We start from the raw sequence: 17,463 nt of genomic DNA on the forward strand, positions 1-17,463 counted from the left end.
GTTGTTGCATAAATTTGAATAATAGTGGTATTAACTGGTCCTCCCTGTAGGCACATGGATATCATCCTATCACAGACATCATTGTACCTCATGACTGATCTTGATATGTTCTCTTTGGCAATCAATGCAACACCATTCCTCTTCAATATGTCATTCCTGACATAGTAAAGCATGTGTTTGTCAAATTCTAAATGGCTAATACCTGTCCATTTCAGCTCACTAATGCCTAAGATATTGATGTTTATGCATTCCATTTCATTTTTGACAACTTTTAAATTTCCTGGATTCATACTTCATACATTTCATGTTCTGATTAGTGATGGATGTTTACAGCTGTTTCTCCTCATTTTGAGTTGTGCCCTACCAGCAAATGAATGCCCCATGGGCTGTACTCCCACAGGCTTTACCCCATTCTCATCATCACTGTCAACTCCACTTTGAGGAAGCAACTCTTCCCCAGTCGCATTTTGAGTGCCTTCCAACCTGAGGGGTTCATTTTCTGGACCCATGTCTGACAGTGTTCCTCTGCTATTCATAAGATTTTCAGTGATTTTTTTTTTAAATCTATATATGTAAGAGGATGCATGTAGAAAGCCTGAATTAACTGTAATTACATTTTCCAATTATTCCAGAAATAATTAATTATCCTTACTTTTAGATGGATTAAAAGAAAAGAAGTATAGAAAGAACTAGCCCAATCCCAGGGTAGAAAAAGAGTTTTGAGATTGTGATCATTACAAAAGTTGCTGCTATAATCCTATCTTCTTTGCAGGTAAATTTGAGCTTCTCCTCAGCCCAGAGCATGCCAGCTTCAGACACCCACCTGAAGGTCACAGCCACACCTCTTTCCCTCTGTGCACTCCGTGCCGTGGACCAGAGTGTGCTGTTAATGAAACCTGAAGCTGAGCTCTCACCTCAATCAGTGAGTCCCATTTCAGTCTCAGACACCCAAAAATATTCACATGATAAGACCATTTTTTTGGAAATTGTAGGTTATAACTGCAAAGGGCAAGCTAATGGGTTCAAACAGCCAACCTTTCGGTTCTTGGAGGATAAGCACTTCAAGCTGTCAGGCATAATCTAAAAAATTATTTATGAGTGAATTCAATTCACCCTGACAACAGCCATTGCACAAGGTTCTTTACATATTTTATGTCATTCTCTGCTATAATTATGCTTAATACGGGAGCAATCTTGTTCAGGACTACATTTCCCATGCCTATCATTGTACCTGATGTATAGCAGGTACTTGGTACATTTTTGTGAATGAATAAACTTATTACAATTCTTTGAGGTGAGCATTATTACCCTAATTTTATGAATAAAGAAATTACAATTGGAACAGATTAAATAACTATAGAAAGTGCACACCAAAAATATATCTAAAGGTAGAAGTTGAATCAAATGTCTTTCAGGGTCACTTCCTACCTCGCCACATTTCAAGGTATGTGAAATGTCAGATTTTTAGCTTTCCCTGAAATTCAGACGCTTTTTGTTGTTGTTGTTAAGTGCTATTGCATTGGTTCTAACTCATAGGATTCCATGCATAGGATTTCAGAGGAGCGGCTGGCAAGTTTACTTTCTTTTTGCACAAGGGGATCATTGTTGTTAAGTGCCATTGAGTTGATTCCAACTCATAGTGACCCTGTATAGGTTTTCAGAGGAGCGAGCTGGTGAGTTTGAACTGCCTACCTTGTGGTTTCAATGCCACACCAAGAGTCCACAAGGGGATTAGGACCTTTACTATCACTCTATGACTTACACTATTTTGTTTTATATATATAATGTAAGCCTGAAGATGTTTAATAAATACCATGATCTGTTCAATTCTGTATTGAATTAAATTAAATATATTAAATTAATATGTTAAATGTATTAAATGTAGTAACTTAAAAATGAAATAGCAAGAAGTAGTTTTGCTTTTGTTTTCTTACTTTATTGTTGTTACTTGCCACCAAGTTGATTCTGATCCTGGAGCCCCTATGTGTGCAGAGTAAAACTGATCCATAGGATCTCAAGGTTGTGATATTTTAGAAGATCATGTCTTTTGAGGTACCTCAAGGTGGTTTTGAACTACCAATTTTTCAGTTAGTCATCCAGTGCTTAACCATTTAAGCCACCCAGGGATTCCCTCTTTTGTTTTTACAGGTCTATAATATGCTACAAACAAATGATGCCCCAAATATTTTATATGGAGGGGTTATGAATGAAGATGATGAGGAGTGCATCCCTGCAGAAGACATAATTAAGAATGGAAACATTTACGCACTAAGGCATTTTGTGGGTGGTGATGATGATATCTACAATATCTTCCAGGTAGTTCTTTTCCCTATAAACATAACCAAAGTTTCTAAGTTCTAGCATCTGTTCCCCTCCTGTTTTTAACCAAAAAATGATGGCACCTCAGAAGTATGAGAACTTTGTACATATACAGATATTCAAACATAAAATTTTTCTTGTACCATAAATACTAAGTGGTTACTTTTATTGCTAAAATCTTTAGTCAAGTTGCCCCAAAGATAGTTACCATTAGCATATTCCAAGTAACTCAAAGACATCTTAATGTGTGATAAAAACAAATGAAAGACTAGGTTCCATATTCCATTTGTCTGATATCTTTAAAAGGGTAAACACCTTGTTGTTAAGTGCTATTTGGTTGATAGCAACTCATAACTACTCTGTATAGGGTTTCCAAAATGGCTGATGGATTTGAACCGATAACCTTGTGGTTAGCCATCCGGTGCTTATCCTATAGTGCCACATCTTGGCAGCCATTATATTGGTCTCTTGCACAATAAATAGTTGTTGAATGACTAAAGGACAGTATACAAAGTATAATGTTTTAGCCCTCACCTTGGGTTCAGTAAAAATTCAGCAAATTACATAATGAAATAGCTATTTTAAAAAAAGCTTAACAAAACATGTGTTAGAATGCAGTCCTAGTATGGCACTGTGGGTTAATGCACTAGACTGCAAAGTTGGTTTGAACCACAAGGTTGGTGTCAAGCTCTCCTTGGAAACCCTATACAGGGTCACTATGGTTCAGAATCAATCCGATGGCACTTAAAAACAACAACAATTTTCAAGATTAACGATAACTAGGCCAGATTATGAAAGAGCAGGTTATACAAAAGACACAATCATGAGATTAATTTTATAACTACCTAAAAGGACCCAAAACTTTGACTAAAACATATTTCATTCTTCTAATACAGGTTGGAAGCTTAGCTGAGAGTAGCTTAACTCTCTCTTACATCTCCAGAGTGATTAATTAATATGGAGGATGATGGGGGTGAAAAGAAAATCCTTTTGGTTTATTATTTAATATTTGAGCTTTTGCTTTCTTTTTCCTTCCTATCCCATACCATGACCACCAATGACAACCATGACCCAGAGTCCAAGGTTCCTTATATACTCTGAGATCAGAAAACAAGTAGTATTTATCTGTGAATACCACTGAAAAAAGAAAATTTTGAGAACATGGAAGTTTTAGGAATCAGACTAGTGTGGGTGCCTATGTGTGCATTTTGTATTAAAAAAAAAAAAAAGATGGTTTAAATGAACTATTAGGAAGAGAAGAGGAAAAGACAGAGGGTGAAAGGGATGATTTGAGCACAAGTATTCAGGAAAAGGGGAGCACAATGACTTTGTAGGATAAGCACAAGGTCGGTGGTTCAATCCCACCAGTTGCTTCCCATGAGAAAGATGAGGGTTTCTGCTCATACAGAAACAACAGTTTGTTGTCATTGTTAAGTTCCGTCGAATCTGTTCTGACTCATAGAGACCCTGTATAGGGTTTCCGAGGAGTGACTAGTGAGCTTAAATTGATGACCTTGTGGCTCAAAATGACCTTGAGGTCCAGCTCATCAACCCTCAGCACCACACACAAAGGTTTTGTCGTTGTGTTAAATGTTGTTAAGTCGGTTCCAACCCATTGCAAACTTGTATAGAGTTTCTGAGGAGCAGCTGGTGAGCTTGATCTGCCAACCTTACGGATGAATCTGACTTTGCAGTTCAGCGCATTAATCCACAGTACCACACCAGGACTCCACACAAAGGTTCATAGCCCTAAAAGTCCTATACAGGGTCACAATAAAATCGACTCATTAGCACTTAACAACCCATTATTCAGAAATATACTTCTCTGCCAATAAAACTTAAAGCAAACTTTACTAACATTGTGAAGAAAATATGCAAAAGTATGTAAAATGTTGCATAAAAACAATACGCAACCCTACAGTTAAAAAAGTAAAATAAAAACTACTTTCTACAATAAAGGCAATGGAGCTATATGTATAGATATTAATATGAATAGATATAGATACACATTTTTATTTAAGGAGTAAGAAGAAAGGAAGAAAGACTCTAGGATGAAACAGTTTTCTGGATGTAAAATGCCATTAAAGTGGCATCAGAATATTGCAGAAAAAATTCTGATATTGGAATCAGAAAGTCAATTCTTATCCAAATTCTAACATACACAAACTGCCTTTGATTTTCTGTGCCTGTATTTCCACATTTATAAAACTACTCATCTTACTACTGTATGGAATAGTCATGATGATCCTATGAGCTAAAAGTCTGACAATAGTGAAAATGTAATACAAATTTGTCTCAAAATTAGAGTATCAATATGCCTTAACCATTAATAATTTTCCAGTCTGCAGGATTAAGTATTTTTACCAACTCGAAAGTCCGTAAGCCTCGTTTCTGTCCGATGGCACTGCCTTACTCATATGCAATGGGTCCTGTGGGCTATGGGCAAGGTAAGGGTGTGATCTACTTGTCTTCTGGAATAAAAGAAGAAAATGGGATATTTTCTTGGGTTAGAATGAGATTAAAAGATACTTTCCTAAGTATTGGGACAGAAGCCTATTCATAATCATTTTCAAATACCATTTCATTATTATTCTCTCTCTCTGACCTCAAAATCATCTCCTTTTGTCCTAGTATTCAGTAGTCTTTTTACTTCACATCTTCTCAATCCCCTATGAATTCATTGCACTAGTGTGTCAAAATGTTGCTGGTTGCTTTAAAGACAGCCTTTAAGTCATGGTGACCATTATGATCCATAAAGTTTTCACAGGTTGATTTTCAGAAGTGGATCATTAAATCTTTTTCCTGCTCCTACTTCACCTGGAGGCTCTGCTGAAACCATCATAGCAACAGCTAAGTCTCCACTGACAGCTGGGTGGTGTCTGCATATTTGGTGCATTGGCTGCTACTAGAACCTGAATCTCTCCCATGGAAGAGACAAGAATTCCACCACTGAACCACTACTGCCCCCATGAAGATAGTCTTGTTGTTGTTGTTAAATGCCGTCAAGTCAGTTCTGACCCACAGCAACCCTGTCTAGGGTTTTCAAAGAGAGACTGGTGAGCTTGAACCGCCAACCTCACGATTCAAACCGACTTTGCAGTCCACTGCATTAAGCCTTCATAATATCTTCATTCTTAGCCTATCTTAATTCTCTTTAGCCAGTATAAGACTGCAGTAACACACAAACCCCCATAGCTCAGTGGCCACACATATAATCATTTACTGCACACACCAGACCTCCTTATCTGCTTCCATCTTTTGACTCCACCATCTCTAATGGTACTTACAAGATGAGCATCTTGGGGAAGAAGGAGGAGAGTTGCACTTGATTTTTAAGGCCAGGAATGGAAGTGGCTTGGAGCATATCTGCCTATATCCCACTGACCCGAAATTCTCAAATAACAAGGAAACCTGAAAATGTGAAAGATCAGATAGATATTTCTGATTATGAAGAGTCTCTGTCACATCTGAAGTATTGGCTAAAACAAATTATTCCACTTTATAAAGACATACTACTAATCTCCTTGTGTATTTCAAGTACACCTGGAAATGGGGAAAAGTTCAGAAAGATTCTAACTTTTAGCATTCTTTTCTACTGCTATTAGGCCCAGATCATTTTTATCTCTGCCTACTGAAATAGCTATTCATTTTACTTTCTAATAAAAAAAAAAAAAAGAGGGTAAAGATTCTAGCTTTTAGTATTATTTTCTACTATTATTAGTTTTTATCTCTACCTACTAAAATATCTATTAATTTTACTTTTTAGTAAAAACTGAGGATAGTAGGATAAAGCACTTTTAAAAACATGAATAAGCATATATCTTGACATAGTCAAAATTATTTGCCTGGAAAAGCAATGAGTAAATTTCTTGTTGAAAGTACAGATGTGAACAGGATTTTTTTTTTTTTCAATAGAAAGACAAACTGGTATAGTGAAAAAAAAAAAAAAAAAACATTAGGCTAAGACTAGAGGGAAGAGTTCTTATAATATTTCTATCTGCTATAATTTATGCAACTGTAAATATTCATGGAATCACTTAAACTTTTGGAGGCTCAGTTTCTTCATGTCTAAAGTCAAAATTACACCAAATTCACCAAGATATTGTTTTGAGAATAAAATGGAAAAAAGAAAGAAAGAAAAAACTAAGAATGAGTTTATGTGAAAGCATGTATTTTGTTAAAAAAAAGAGAGAGAGAGAGAGAGAAAGCCTGAAAAGCACTATTTCTTTATTGTCACATCACTCTGAATAACAAATGTACTTTTTTTCCCACTATTCTAAAGAGAAAAAAAAAGTCAGTACAGTGATCTAAAAGACTTGAAAATTCAGAACACCATCATTTTATTTTTATCCTTAATATTCAGTAATGTTGGTGATGGTGACTGTATGTTGTCAAGTCAGTTCTGACTTTTAGCAACCCTGTCTGACATTTCCAAGGCAGTACATTTTTACAGGAGCAGAAAGCCTCGTCTTTCTCTCGTGAAGCAGCTGGTAGATTCAAACTGCTGATCTTACAGTTGACAGTTCAACTCGTAATCCACTATACTCCTTTTATTCTTTAATATTATTATTGGTGTTAAGTGCCATCCAGTCAGTTCCAACTGTATAGGGTTTCCAAGGAGCAGCTAGTGGGTTTGAATTCCCCAACATTTCAGTTAGTGGCCCAGTGCTTATCCTAAAGCGCTACACCAGGAGTCCATGTTCTATAATACTCTATATTAATTATTCATCCATCTGTCCTCTTTTATTAACGTTTTATTGTGAATTGAAGGTTTACAGAGCATATCATCAGTTTTTGCATTTGACAAATCATACACTTTGTATCATCTCAATGATTACAATCCCCTCAATGTAACATCCTTATCCCACTTTCTTCTTCTTTCCCATTCCTTCTAAGTGTGTCCTCATGTAAACGCTGCCCTTTTGATCTTGAATGGGTGACTATTCTATTGTGTGCACACCTCACTATTTTGTTGTCTTCCCTATATATCTACCTATTGCTTGGCTGAAAATTGAGCCATGAAGGTGAGTTCTATTGTTTCCTCTATGTTTTCAGTTACACCACCTTAATCCTGACCCTTATTATTGCATAACCAGTTTACTATGAAACCTCTCAATTTGCCTTCTTGACTTTCCACTTCATTTCATCCTGCATACTGTGAAACACTAATCACCATTAAATGTTAATTTCATCATCACTATGTGGCACTGTGGGTTAATGCACCAGACTTCAAAGCCATTTGAACTGCAAAGTCAGTGGTTCAAGCTCACCAGCTGCTCCTTGGAAACCCTATACAGGGTTGCTATGGGAATCAACTCAATGGCACTTAACAACAACAACAATTTCTTATGTACAGTTATTGCCTCTAGAGTTCAAAGAATTATTATAGCTAGGGCTTTTAAAAGACATATCTAACTCTATTTTATAACTGAGGCACAAATCTGGAATTTATATCTTCTGATTTCTGGAATAAAATCAAGCTAACCTCTGCTACAACAGATACAATTTATTTGCCCTAATTAACCCAGTGTTTCTTTATGTAAAATGGCACTCAACACTTACTTTACTATATCAAACACACACTCCATTTAAGCATTCTACTCCAGAGAGGTAAGCTTTTCATTGTACCTTTGAGTCATCCTTCCCTACCTCTGTATCTCTACTTGCATATCCCATTCCCTGGAATATGTTTCCCATTCTCTTCCAGTGCTCATCCTTTAATAATCATCTTAAATTCCACCATGATAGCTGTAAGTTCCAAGGGATGCAAACAATTGGCACTCAATTACTAATCTAAAGATTGGTGGTTTGAATGCACTAAGCTTGGAAAATTTGCTTTGGTAAAGATTATAACCAAGAAAACCCTATGGAGTACTTCTATTCTGAAACACATGAAGTTACCCTGAATTGGATCAGACTCAAACAGCATTGGGTTTTATTTGTCTTTAGTTTTTGGTTTTTGGTATGTGTAAAAGTGGTTTTTGGACACACTGAAAATCATTCTTTTCTTTTTTGAATCCCCACAGTCTGTAACACATACTTTAGGGTCTCCTATTGTTTATTTTTTATATCTCTATAACCATGGCACATAACCACCACCACATAACTAATTCACTGGTTTAAAAAAGAAATCATACCTCTAGACTCCATTTGAAGAAGCAATGGTGTTAGCCTTCTGACAGAATGAATACAAAAGTGAACAAAGTTAGCAAGTTAAACAGTTCGAAGAATAATCATTCTCTGAGCAAATGATTTTATCCTTCTTTATAAATAGGGCAACTTTTAAAAATTACTGATAAAATGAGGCTAACACTGAGTACTATATCTTGTTTCCTCACAGGAACTCCGATAGCCCTACCAGGAGTTCTGGGACCTTATCCTGTTGGAAGATTCGCTTATCCAACAGACAATATACCGACTTTCCAAGTAAAAGAGATAATTCGGAAACATTTCCCTGAGACCTGGATCTGGGATTTGGTGGTACTCGAGTAAGTTGACTTGAATTTGGTTTAAGAGAAGATTTTGCACAAATTTTTCATATCCTCCCCAATACTTCCAAATCCCTTCAGTTCTGCTCTGCTCTTTTCCAAGAAATATTTAGGTTCTTTTCCAAGAAACAATTCATCTAGTTCATAGCTAAATAATGTAACCTTGATTCCTGAGACCTAACATAATATAAAGTAGGAAGTTATGCATGCTTGTTGTTGTTGTTGTTGTTGTTAAATGCTTTCGAATTGGTTCCAACACATAGGATTTCCAAGAAGTGGCTGGTGAGCTTGAACCACTGACCTTTCAATTCAGACCAGCTTTACAGTCCAATGCATTAACCCACAGCGCCACATAAGACTGTTAGAGACCTCATTTTTTGTTAGGTGCTATCTAATTGGTTCTGACTCATAGCAACCGTATGCACAACAGAATGAAATATTGCCTGGTCCTGTGCCATCCTCACAATCTTTGCTGTGTCTCAGCCCACTGTTTTAGCCATTGTGTCCATCCATCTCTTTCAGTTGTTGTTAAGTGCTATCAAGTCAGTTCCAACTCATAGAGACTCTATATAGGGTTTTGGAGGAGAAGCTGGTAGGTTTTAACTGCTGACCTTGTGGTTCCCTGTCCAGTGCCGATCTTACAACATAGCACCAGCAGTCCACCAGAACTTTCCTTAAAAGTATCCCTTATTTTTTTTTTTTAATGTTTTATTGTGAATTATGTGATAGTTTACATGGGAGAACTTTGGTCTTACATTCATTCTATCATACATCCTCTCATTGCCATGGTTACAATCCCCTCCATGCAATCCTTCCCCCGTGCCCCGCAGGTCTTCAGCACACAGTCACTCTCCCTCTCTGGATCTAAAGTCTCCAGCTGCTCCATCGCTCCACATCATCATCTCTGGCTCCATTTCAGGCATCACTGCTTCTCTGGGTAGGATCCCACTCTCTGCTCTTCTCCCTTATTGGTCCTAGGCACCTCCGCTCCTAGATTGAAAAATTAATCACTCCCCTCCTTGCTATAAAACGTCTCCCTTATTTTTTAACTGACCCTGTATTTTACCAAGCATGATATCCTTCTCCAAGTACTGGATCCTCTGGATAACACATCCAAAGTACATGAGATGAAGTCCACCTGTACTTCTTCCAAATAGTTAAGTTTGTTCTTCTAGCAGTCCGTGATTCTTTGCCAATGTCATAACTACAATGCATTTATTAGTCATTGCTTTTCCTTATTCATCGTCTAGCTTTCATATGCATATGAGGCAACTGAAAATACAGTGACATAGATCAGGCACACCTTAGTTATCAAAGTGACATCTTTGCCCTCTAACACTTTGAAGAGGTCTTCTGCACCAGTTTTAGCCAATGCACTATGTTGTATCTTCACTGCTGCTTTCATGGGCAAGTTGTAGATGATGAAAATTAAAACAAGTCCATGAGAGCCAAAATATCACCTTGAATATATCCCACCTAAATAAATTTGATACACTGAACACAAATGACCAAAGACAAGATGAGTCGTGAGGTGACACAAACAATATTGTATGTGAAAAAGCAACAAGTCCTTTAAAATGCAAGAAAGAAAGAAAATGCCAAAAAGGATGGCAAAAAAGACCTTAAATTTGCTTCAGAATGTAGAGAAGATAAACTGAAAGAAAGAACTGATTAAGTAAAAGAACTAAACAGAAGATTTCAAAAGGTAGCCCAAGAAAATAAAGTAAAATATTATAATAAAATGTGCAAAGAGTCAGAAAAACATTCAGCATTCCTCAAACTGAAAGAACTGAAGAAAAAAAAATTCAAGCCTCAAGTTGGCAATATTGAAGGACCCCTGGTGTGGTGCTGTACGATCAGCACTGGACTGCGAATCACAAGGTTGGCGGTTCAAACCCATCAGCCACTCCTCAGAAACCCTACACAGGGTCACTATGAGTCTAAATCAACTCAACGGCACAAAACAAAACAATGGGAAAAATAATTAATGATGAAGGAAGCATCAGAAGAAGATATAAAGAATACACAGACACTGTACCAAAAATAACAGGTCAGTAGTCAGTCATTTCAGGAGGTAGCATATGATCATGAATCAATGGTATTAAAGGAAGAAGTCCAAGGTGAAGGCATTAGTGAAAAAGAAGACTCCAGAAAATGGCAAAGTACTAGTTGAAATGTTTCAACAAACAGATGCAATCCTGAAGGTGTTCACTCATCTAAGCCAAGAAATTTGGAAGACAGACAACTAGAAGAGAAATGTATTTGTGCCCATTCCATAGAAAGGTCATAAAAACAGAATGTGGAAATTATTGAACAATATCATTAATATCACTTGCAAGTAAAATTTTACTAAAGGTAAGTCAGAAACAGCTGCAGCAGTACATAGAAAAGGAACTGCCAGTAATTCAAGCCAGTACATGAAATAGGGATATCATTGTTGATGTCTGATAGATCTTGACTGAAAGCAGAGAATGCCAGAAAGCTGCTTACCTGTGCTTTATTGTCTATGCAGAGGTATTTGGCTATGTGGATCATAACAAACTATTGATAAAACTTCAAAGAATTCCAGAACATATATGTTCATGAGGAACCTGTACATAAACCAAGAGGCAATCATTCAAACAGAACAAGAGAATACTACATGCTTTAAAATCAAGAAAGGTGTATATCAAGGTTATAATCTTTCACAATACATACTTAATCTGTATGCTGAGCAAACAATCCAAGAAGCTAGACTATATAAAGAAGAACACAGCATCATGATTGGAGGAAGGTACACTAACAATGTGCAATATGCAGATGACACAACATTGCTTGCATAACCTGAAGATGACTTGATACACGTACTGATGAAGATCACAACTGGACCAATAAACATAATGATAAATAGAGAAAAGATTGAAGTGGTCAAGGATTCCATTTTACTGAGATCCACAATCAACACTCATGGAAACAGCAGTCAAGATACCTCACTAGGATGCCAAATCTTAGGTCAAAGTCATGCTTAACATTTACCATACTAAAAACCAAATCTGTTGCCATCAAGTTGATTCTGACCCAGCAAGTATATAAGACAGAGTATAACTGCCTCATAGGATTTCCAAGGCTGTGCATATTTCTAGAAACAGACTGACACACCTTTCTCCTGTAGAGAAACTGTTGGGTTTGAAGAACCAACTTTTCAGTTGGAAGCTAAGAATTGTGCAACCAGGATTCCTTTTATAGTAGTAAACTATTTATGCAAATTATACTCAAGGGTGAGTTATGGTTCTTGCTATAAAAAAAAAATAAATAAATAAAGGAGTCATTCACACTTCTCTTTTTCCCTTCCTTAGTTTATCAGGTGGAAGTGATATAGCAGTGAAAGTTCCAGACACCATCACAGAATGGAAGACCAGTGCATTCTGCTTGTCTAGTACAACAGGCCTTGGCCTCTCCCCTATCATCTCTCTTCAAGTCTTCCAGCCCTTCTTCCTAGAACTTACCCTTCCCTACTCTGTGGTACAAGGAGAAGCCTTCACACTCAAGGCCACGGTGCTCAACTATTTGTCCTACTGCATTCGGGTAAGTGTGCTTCTCTAGAAGAAAAGTGGAAGTAGAAGGAAGGAACACAATCACCATTCATTATCTAGGTCTCTGGTCTCCAAGATGTATCATAACTGAATATAATGTATTGAGATGGATTGGCATACTAGGCTAAAATATAGAATGGTCAGCTAGTATTTCATTCTATTATATATAGTGTCACTATGATTCAGAACTGACTCAGCAACACTTAATAACAACTAACAACCACAATATTTGTCTGAAATAGTATTAAGATTGAAGCTACTTGACAGGTTCAAGGTGGTAATGTTATATTTATTCAGCCTTCTGTATCTGTGAATTCCTAAAGTCAGACATTATTTCCACTTGATTATTTTACTTTTTCACATCAACAAAAGGAAATCTCTTTCCTATGTTGACATAGTCTTAAATCCTAAATGTTCTTTATTCTAATGCTTGTCAGCTTTTCAATTCCCTTATTGCAAACACCTAAACTACAAAGTGTTTGATATGATTTACCTTATTTGCACAATTTCTTAAAGCCTCATGACTCCTCACAGGGGATACAAGCAGCTTGCAATTAGCTACTAACCTAAATGTTGGCATCTCCAACCCACCCAGGGGTGCCACACAACGAACAGCTGGTTAACTGCTCTGTAAAGATCACAAGAAAATCGTATGCAGCAGTTCTATCCTATGACATATGGGGTTGCCACTGTGAGTCAGAACCAACTCTATGTCAACAGGAACATGGACTAGTATCATTGTCTCCCTAAGTATTTTTCCCTATGATTGGCCTTGTGATTTCAAATGTGTGCATGCTTTTGGGGGACAGGTCAGTGTACAGATGGAGAACTCTTCTGCCTTCGTTGCCATCCCAGTAGAGAAGAATGCAGAATCTCATTGCATCTGTGAAAATGGGAGGAAAACTGTGTCCTGGGTTGTGACCCCAAAGTCACTGGGTGAGTAATAAAGAGGCTGGCACATTTCACTTCTTACATTCTGAAAACCTAGATTCATATTTTTCCTCCTACTTCAAGAATGAGTTTATTATTAGAAAGCCACTGTATACATTGGAGTTCTGGTATGACACTGTGGGTTGATGCGCTGGAGGGCAAAGTCAGTTAGAACCACAAGGTCAGTGGTTCAATCTCACCAGCCACTCCCCGGAAACCCTATACAGGGGTCACTATGGGTCGGAACCAACTCAACAGCACTTAACAACAACTCTATATATTGGGGGAATTTTAAAAGCAGAGACTATTTGATATAAATGGAGCCTTGGTGTGGTCCTGTAGGATAAACACTAACTGCAAAGCTGGCAGCTCAAAACCACCAACCACTCTTCAGAAACATTATACAGGGTAATTATAAGTTGGAACTGACTCAACAGCCCTTAACAACAATAACAACATTTGCTATAAATCACTGTTTGACCATCTCACAGGGAAGGTGAATGTCACAGCATCGGCAGAAGCCCTACAGTCTCAGGAATTGTGTGACAAAGAGGAACCTAAAATTCCATCATTTGGACAGAAGGATACAGTAGTCAAGACCTTGTTAGTTGAAGTAAGTGAGCAATACACTTTCTCTGAGTCTCAGGGTCTTATTTTAAAATATAGCATTACCTCATATTTTTGTGGGAATACTGAGTGTCACAAACAGTCAAATATTTGACTACTAGCAGAAATATTGATGGTTTAAATCCACCCAGAAAAACCTCAGAAGATAGTCCTAATGATCTGCTTCCAAAATCCTATGGTGCACAGTTCTATTTTGCACACATGGGTCATCATTATTTAGAATTAACTGGAGGCAACTAACAACAATAGTATGTGATAGTAACATTTCATTACCAAAAATATGGATGTATCTACAGCTGACTCTTTTTATTATCAGTTTTTCCTCTACTTTAATGTAATTGCTTTTCCTCCTAAACACTCATTTTCATATTACTTTTTTTTTTTTTCAATACAAAGCCTGAAGGAATAGAAAAGGAGGAAACTTTCAACTCAGTGCTATGTGCATCAGGTAAATGTCAAAAACATATAAAAATCTTGTGTTAAGTCACTTGCTAGTTATTTTTAAAAGAAATTCCAGGTCACCAACATATACAGAAAACCAGTATTTTACTAATATTCATTAATATAATCATACAAAAATTATCATCAAAAATCAACTCTGGACCACCTAGAATCCTCTTGAGGACAATGCTCAATTTGCAAATCTCTTTTTTCTCTCCTTAAGTATTCCTTGATGATCACATCCAATCATATAGCTTTATAAACAACTATGTACTGGAGACCACTCAATTTACATCTTAACGTCCTTGTGGATATTTTTTATTTATTTATTAGGTGCTGGAGTTCCTGAAAAGTTGTCTCTAAAAGTTCCTTCAAATGTGGTTGCAGGATCTACTAGGGCTACGTACACAGTTTTGGGTAAGTGTCCTAAAGTCAAAGGAAGTTGCTGTTCATCTTTATAATTCTAGTTCGTGTTGTCTTACCGCTTAAGGTTAGCACAGTCCCTCACTCAAAGTATTGACATGAGAGAAAGAGCACTAAGCCTAGGATAATTATTTATTACTCAGAAAGGACTCCCAGTAAATGTTGTGCTGCCCTACTAAGCCTTGATCGATTTAAAAAAAAATTAGGAGCATCACCTCTGTGCCCTCATTTTCAGGAGATTGATTAGGTATTGATCCTTCCTAGTAGATTTGAAAATAATAACTAGTTCCATTTTACCAGACAGGTGACTCATCAGAAAAGATGTGGCATCTGTCTCAGTTTCTTCCTTACTTTCCCAATCCTTGAATCATTTGCTTCATTTGTCTGCCTTTCACTTTCCTTTCTTTTTCTTCTTTCTTCACCCTTGTGCTTTCTAGTCTTCCATCCATGTGAGATTTGGCCTCTCAGCTAACAATCTATTTCTTATCCCAGTATAAACAATCGATCTCTGAATTCCTTTTGTTTTTTTTTTGTTTTTGTTTTTTTTACATATTTTCATCACTAGGTGATATACTAGGCTCTGCAATACAAAACCTTCAGAATCTTGTCCAAATGCCCTATGGATGTGGAGAGCAGAATATGATCCTTTTTGTCCCTAACATCTATGTTCTGTCCTATCTGAATGAAACACGACAACTAACAGAGAAGATCAAGTCCAAAGCCATCAGCCATCTCATCAGTGGTAAGAAATCACCCCAAACATACTCATCAGTAAACTCAAACAGCATTCCTTTGATTAATATTTGATAACTATTGTTGCTGTAGTATCCAATAATATATTCTACTATACAACCATAGAAGAGCACCGTTGGCACAATGGTTAAACGCTTGGTGCAACCTGAAAGATTATAGTTTGAACCAACCACTCTGAGGGGGAAAAAACCTGGCAATATGTTCCTGTAAAGATATATGGCTAGGAAATCCTATGGGGCAGTTCACCTCTCTCCTATAGGGTCACTATGAGTCATAATTGACTCAACGGTTCACAACAACATATATACCCTATGGCTCCTCAACCAGCATTGAAGACAATACTGAGGAATCCTCCAATGTTTCTGCTACTTCATGTGTGAAAATTTCCTTATCAGGATACCAAAGACAGTTGAATTATAAGCACAATGATGGTTCATACAGCACCTTTGGAAATCTTGATGGTTTGTCTCCAGGAAATACATGGTAAGATCATTTTTTCTAAATATTATCTATATATTTCCATATGGTATCATGATATTTCAGTATTCTGTAAATGTGGCTACTCTCTTTTACTTGGAGTTCTTTTATGGAAAAGATTTAGCTTATAAAAACCAACAAGCATATCATCCTAACAGGATGATCTCGCAGTTTCATCTCTGAAAATTAAGTTCATGACAGCATGGCTCATGAAATAAAGATCTCCAAAATGGAAATATAAGCTAGAACATGTTATTATGGGAAATGGCAAAGGAAAAAGATTTTATACAGCACATTAAGGGAGGGTTGGGGAAAAAGGACAGGAAGAAACAGTGTGTAGTAAGATGTAGTAAAATTGGTAACAACCATGCCAGAAATGACAGTGTTAGTGTGGAGAGGCTTGGAGATGCTTATAAAAATTTCATAAGAAAAAGAAAAGTGCAATGCATAAACTATTTAGAAATCAGCAGAGTTGAATATCAGCATAATGATTAAGATATTTGCAGGACTAGAGAATATTCAGCTCTTGGGCATCGTTCCCCTCACTAATCACCACATTAATTTTTTACTGAATTGTACAGATCAATAACTGAAGGCAATGCAAAATGTGAAGTAAACAAGGATAGGAGTCCTCATGTCTCTGACTCTTCTTTGCTTGACAGGCTCACTGCATTTGTGCTCAAGTCCTTTGCACAAGCTAAGTCATACATCTTTGTGGAGACCTCACACATGATGAGTGCCCTCAGCTGGCTCACACAGAGGCAAAAGGAAAATGGTTGTTTCCAGCGCTCTGGATCACTGTTAAACAATGCTATTAAGGTGATACCCTCTGTATTTGATTTCTGGTTCTACAGTTAGGGATCTGCCACTGATATGTCAGTTTGTCATACTATGGCAGCTTGCCTGTTGCTTTGAACCTAGAAGCTATGTCTCTGGTATTTTCAATACTAGCAGGATCATCCATGGTGGACAAGTTTCAGCAGAAGTTCCAGATTAAAACTGACAAAGAACAAGGATCTGAGATCTGTTTCTAAAAATTAGTTGTTCAATGAAAACCTTATGAACAGCAGCAAAAGATTGTCTAATATACTGCTGGAAAATGAATCTTCCAAGTTGGAAAGAGCTACATTTTCAAAATAGAGTCGACTTTAATGACATGGATTGAGTAAAGCTTTCAGGACTTCCATTTGTTGATGTGGCACAACTTAAAATGAGAAGAAACAGCTCCAAATATCCATTAGTAATCAGACCACAGAATATATAAAGTATGAATCTAAGAAAATTGGAAGCATCAAAAATAAAATAGACATAAAAACAAGGGGATACTATCAGGTTTAAAATCAGGAAAGGTTGTATATCAAGTAGGTATCCTTTCACTGCATTTATTCAATCTGTATACTGAGCAATTAATTGTACTTCTGAGGAATCTGTAC

The 17,463-nt window shown here is 36.9% G+C and overlaps 1 protein-coding gene across 1 annotated transcript in view; it reads left to right on the forward strand.

Moving 5' to 3' along the window:
- LOC102829298 (alpha-2-macroglobulin-like) overlaps positions 1–17,463 on the forward strand; it is a 90,187-nt gene that overhangs the window by 61,567 nt on the left and 11,157 nt on the right. Inside the window, exons 15-26 of the mRNA XM_006875485.1 lie at positions 773–922; positions 2,149–2,316; positions 4,661–4,766; positions 8,660–8,807; positions 12,143–12,371; positions 13,189–13,315; positions 13,801–13,922; positions 14,333–14,384; positions 14,711–14,794; positions 15,366–15,542; positions 15,949–16,036; positions 16,693–16,849. Of these exons, the coding sequence (XP_006875547.1) occupies positions 773–922; positions 2,149–2,316; positions 4,661–4,766; positions 8,660–8,807; positions 12,143–12,371; positions 13,189–13,315; positions 13,801–13,922; positions 14,333–14,384; positions 14,711–14,794; positions 15,366–15,542; positions 15,949–16,036; positions 16,693–16,849 (1,608 nt within the window). The remainder of the gene's footprint in view (positions 1–772; positions 923–2,148; positions 2,317–4,660; positions 4,767–8,659; positions 8,808–12,142; positions 12,372–13,188; positions 13,316–13,800; positions 13,923–14,332; positions 14,385–14,710; positions 14,795–15,365; positions 15,543–15,948; positions 16,037–16,692; positions 16,850–17,463) is intronic.

Source organism: Chrysochloris asiatica, unplaced genomic scaffold (genome assembly GCF_000296735.1).
Source record: "Chrysochloris asiatica unplaced genomic scaffold, ChrAsi1.0 scaffold00328, whole genome shotgun sequence".
NCBI lineage: Eukaryota > Metazoa > Chordata > Mammalia > Afrosoricida > Chrysochloridae > Chrysochloris > Chrysochloris asiatica.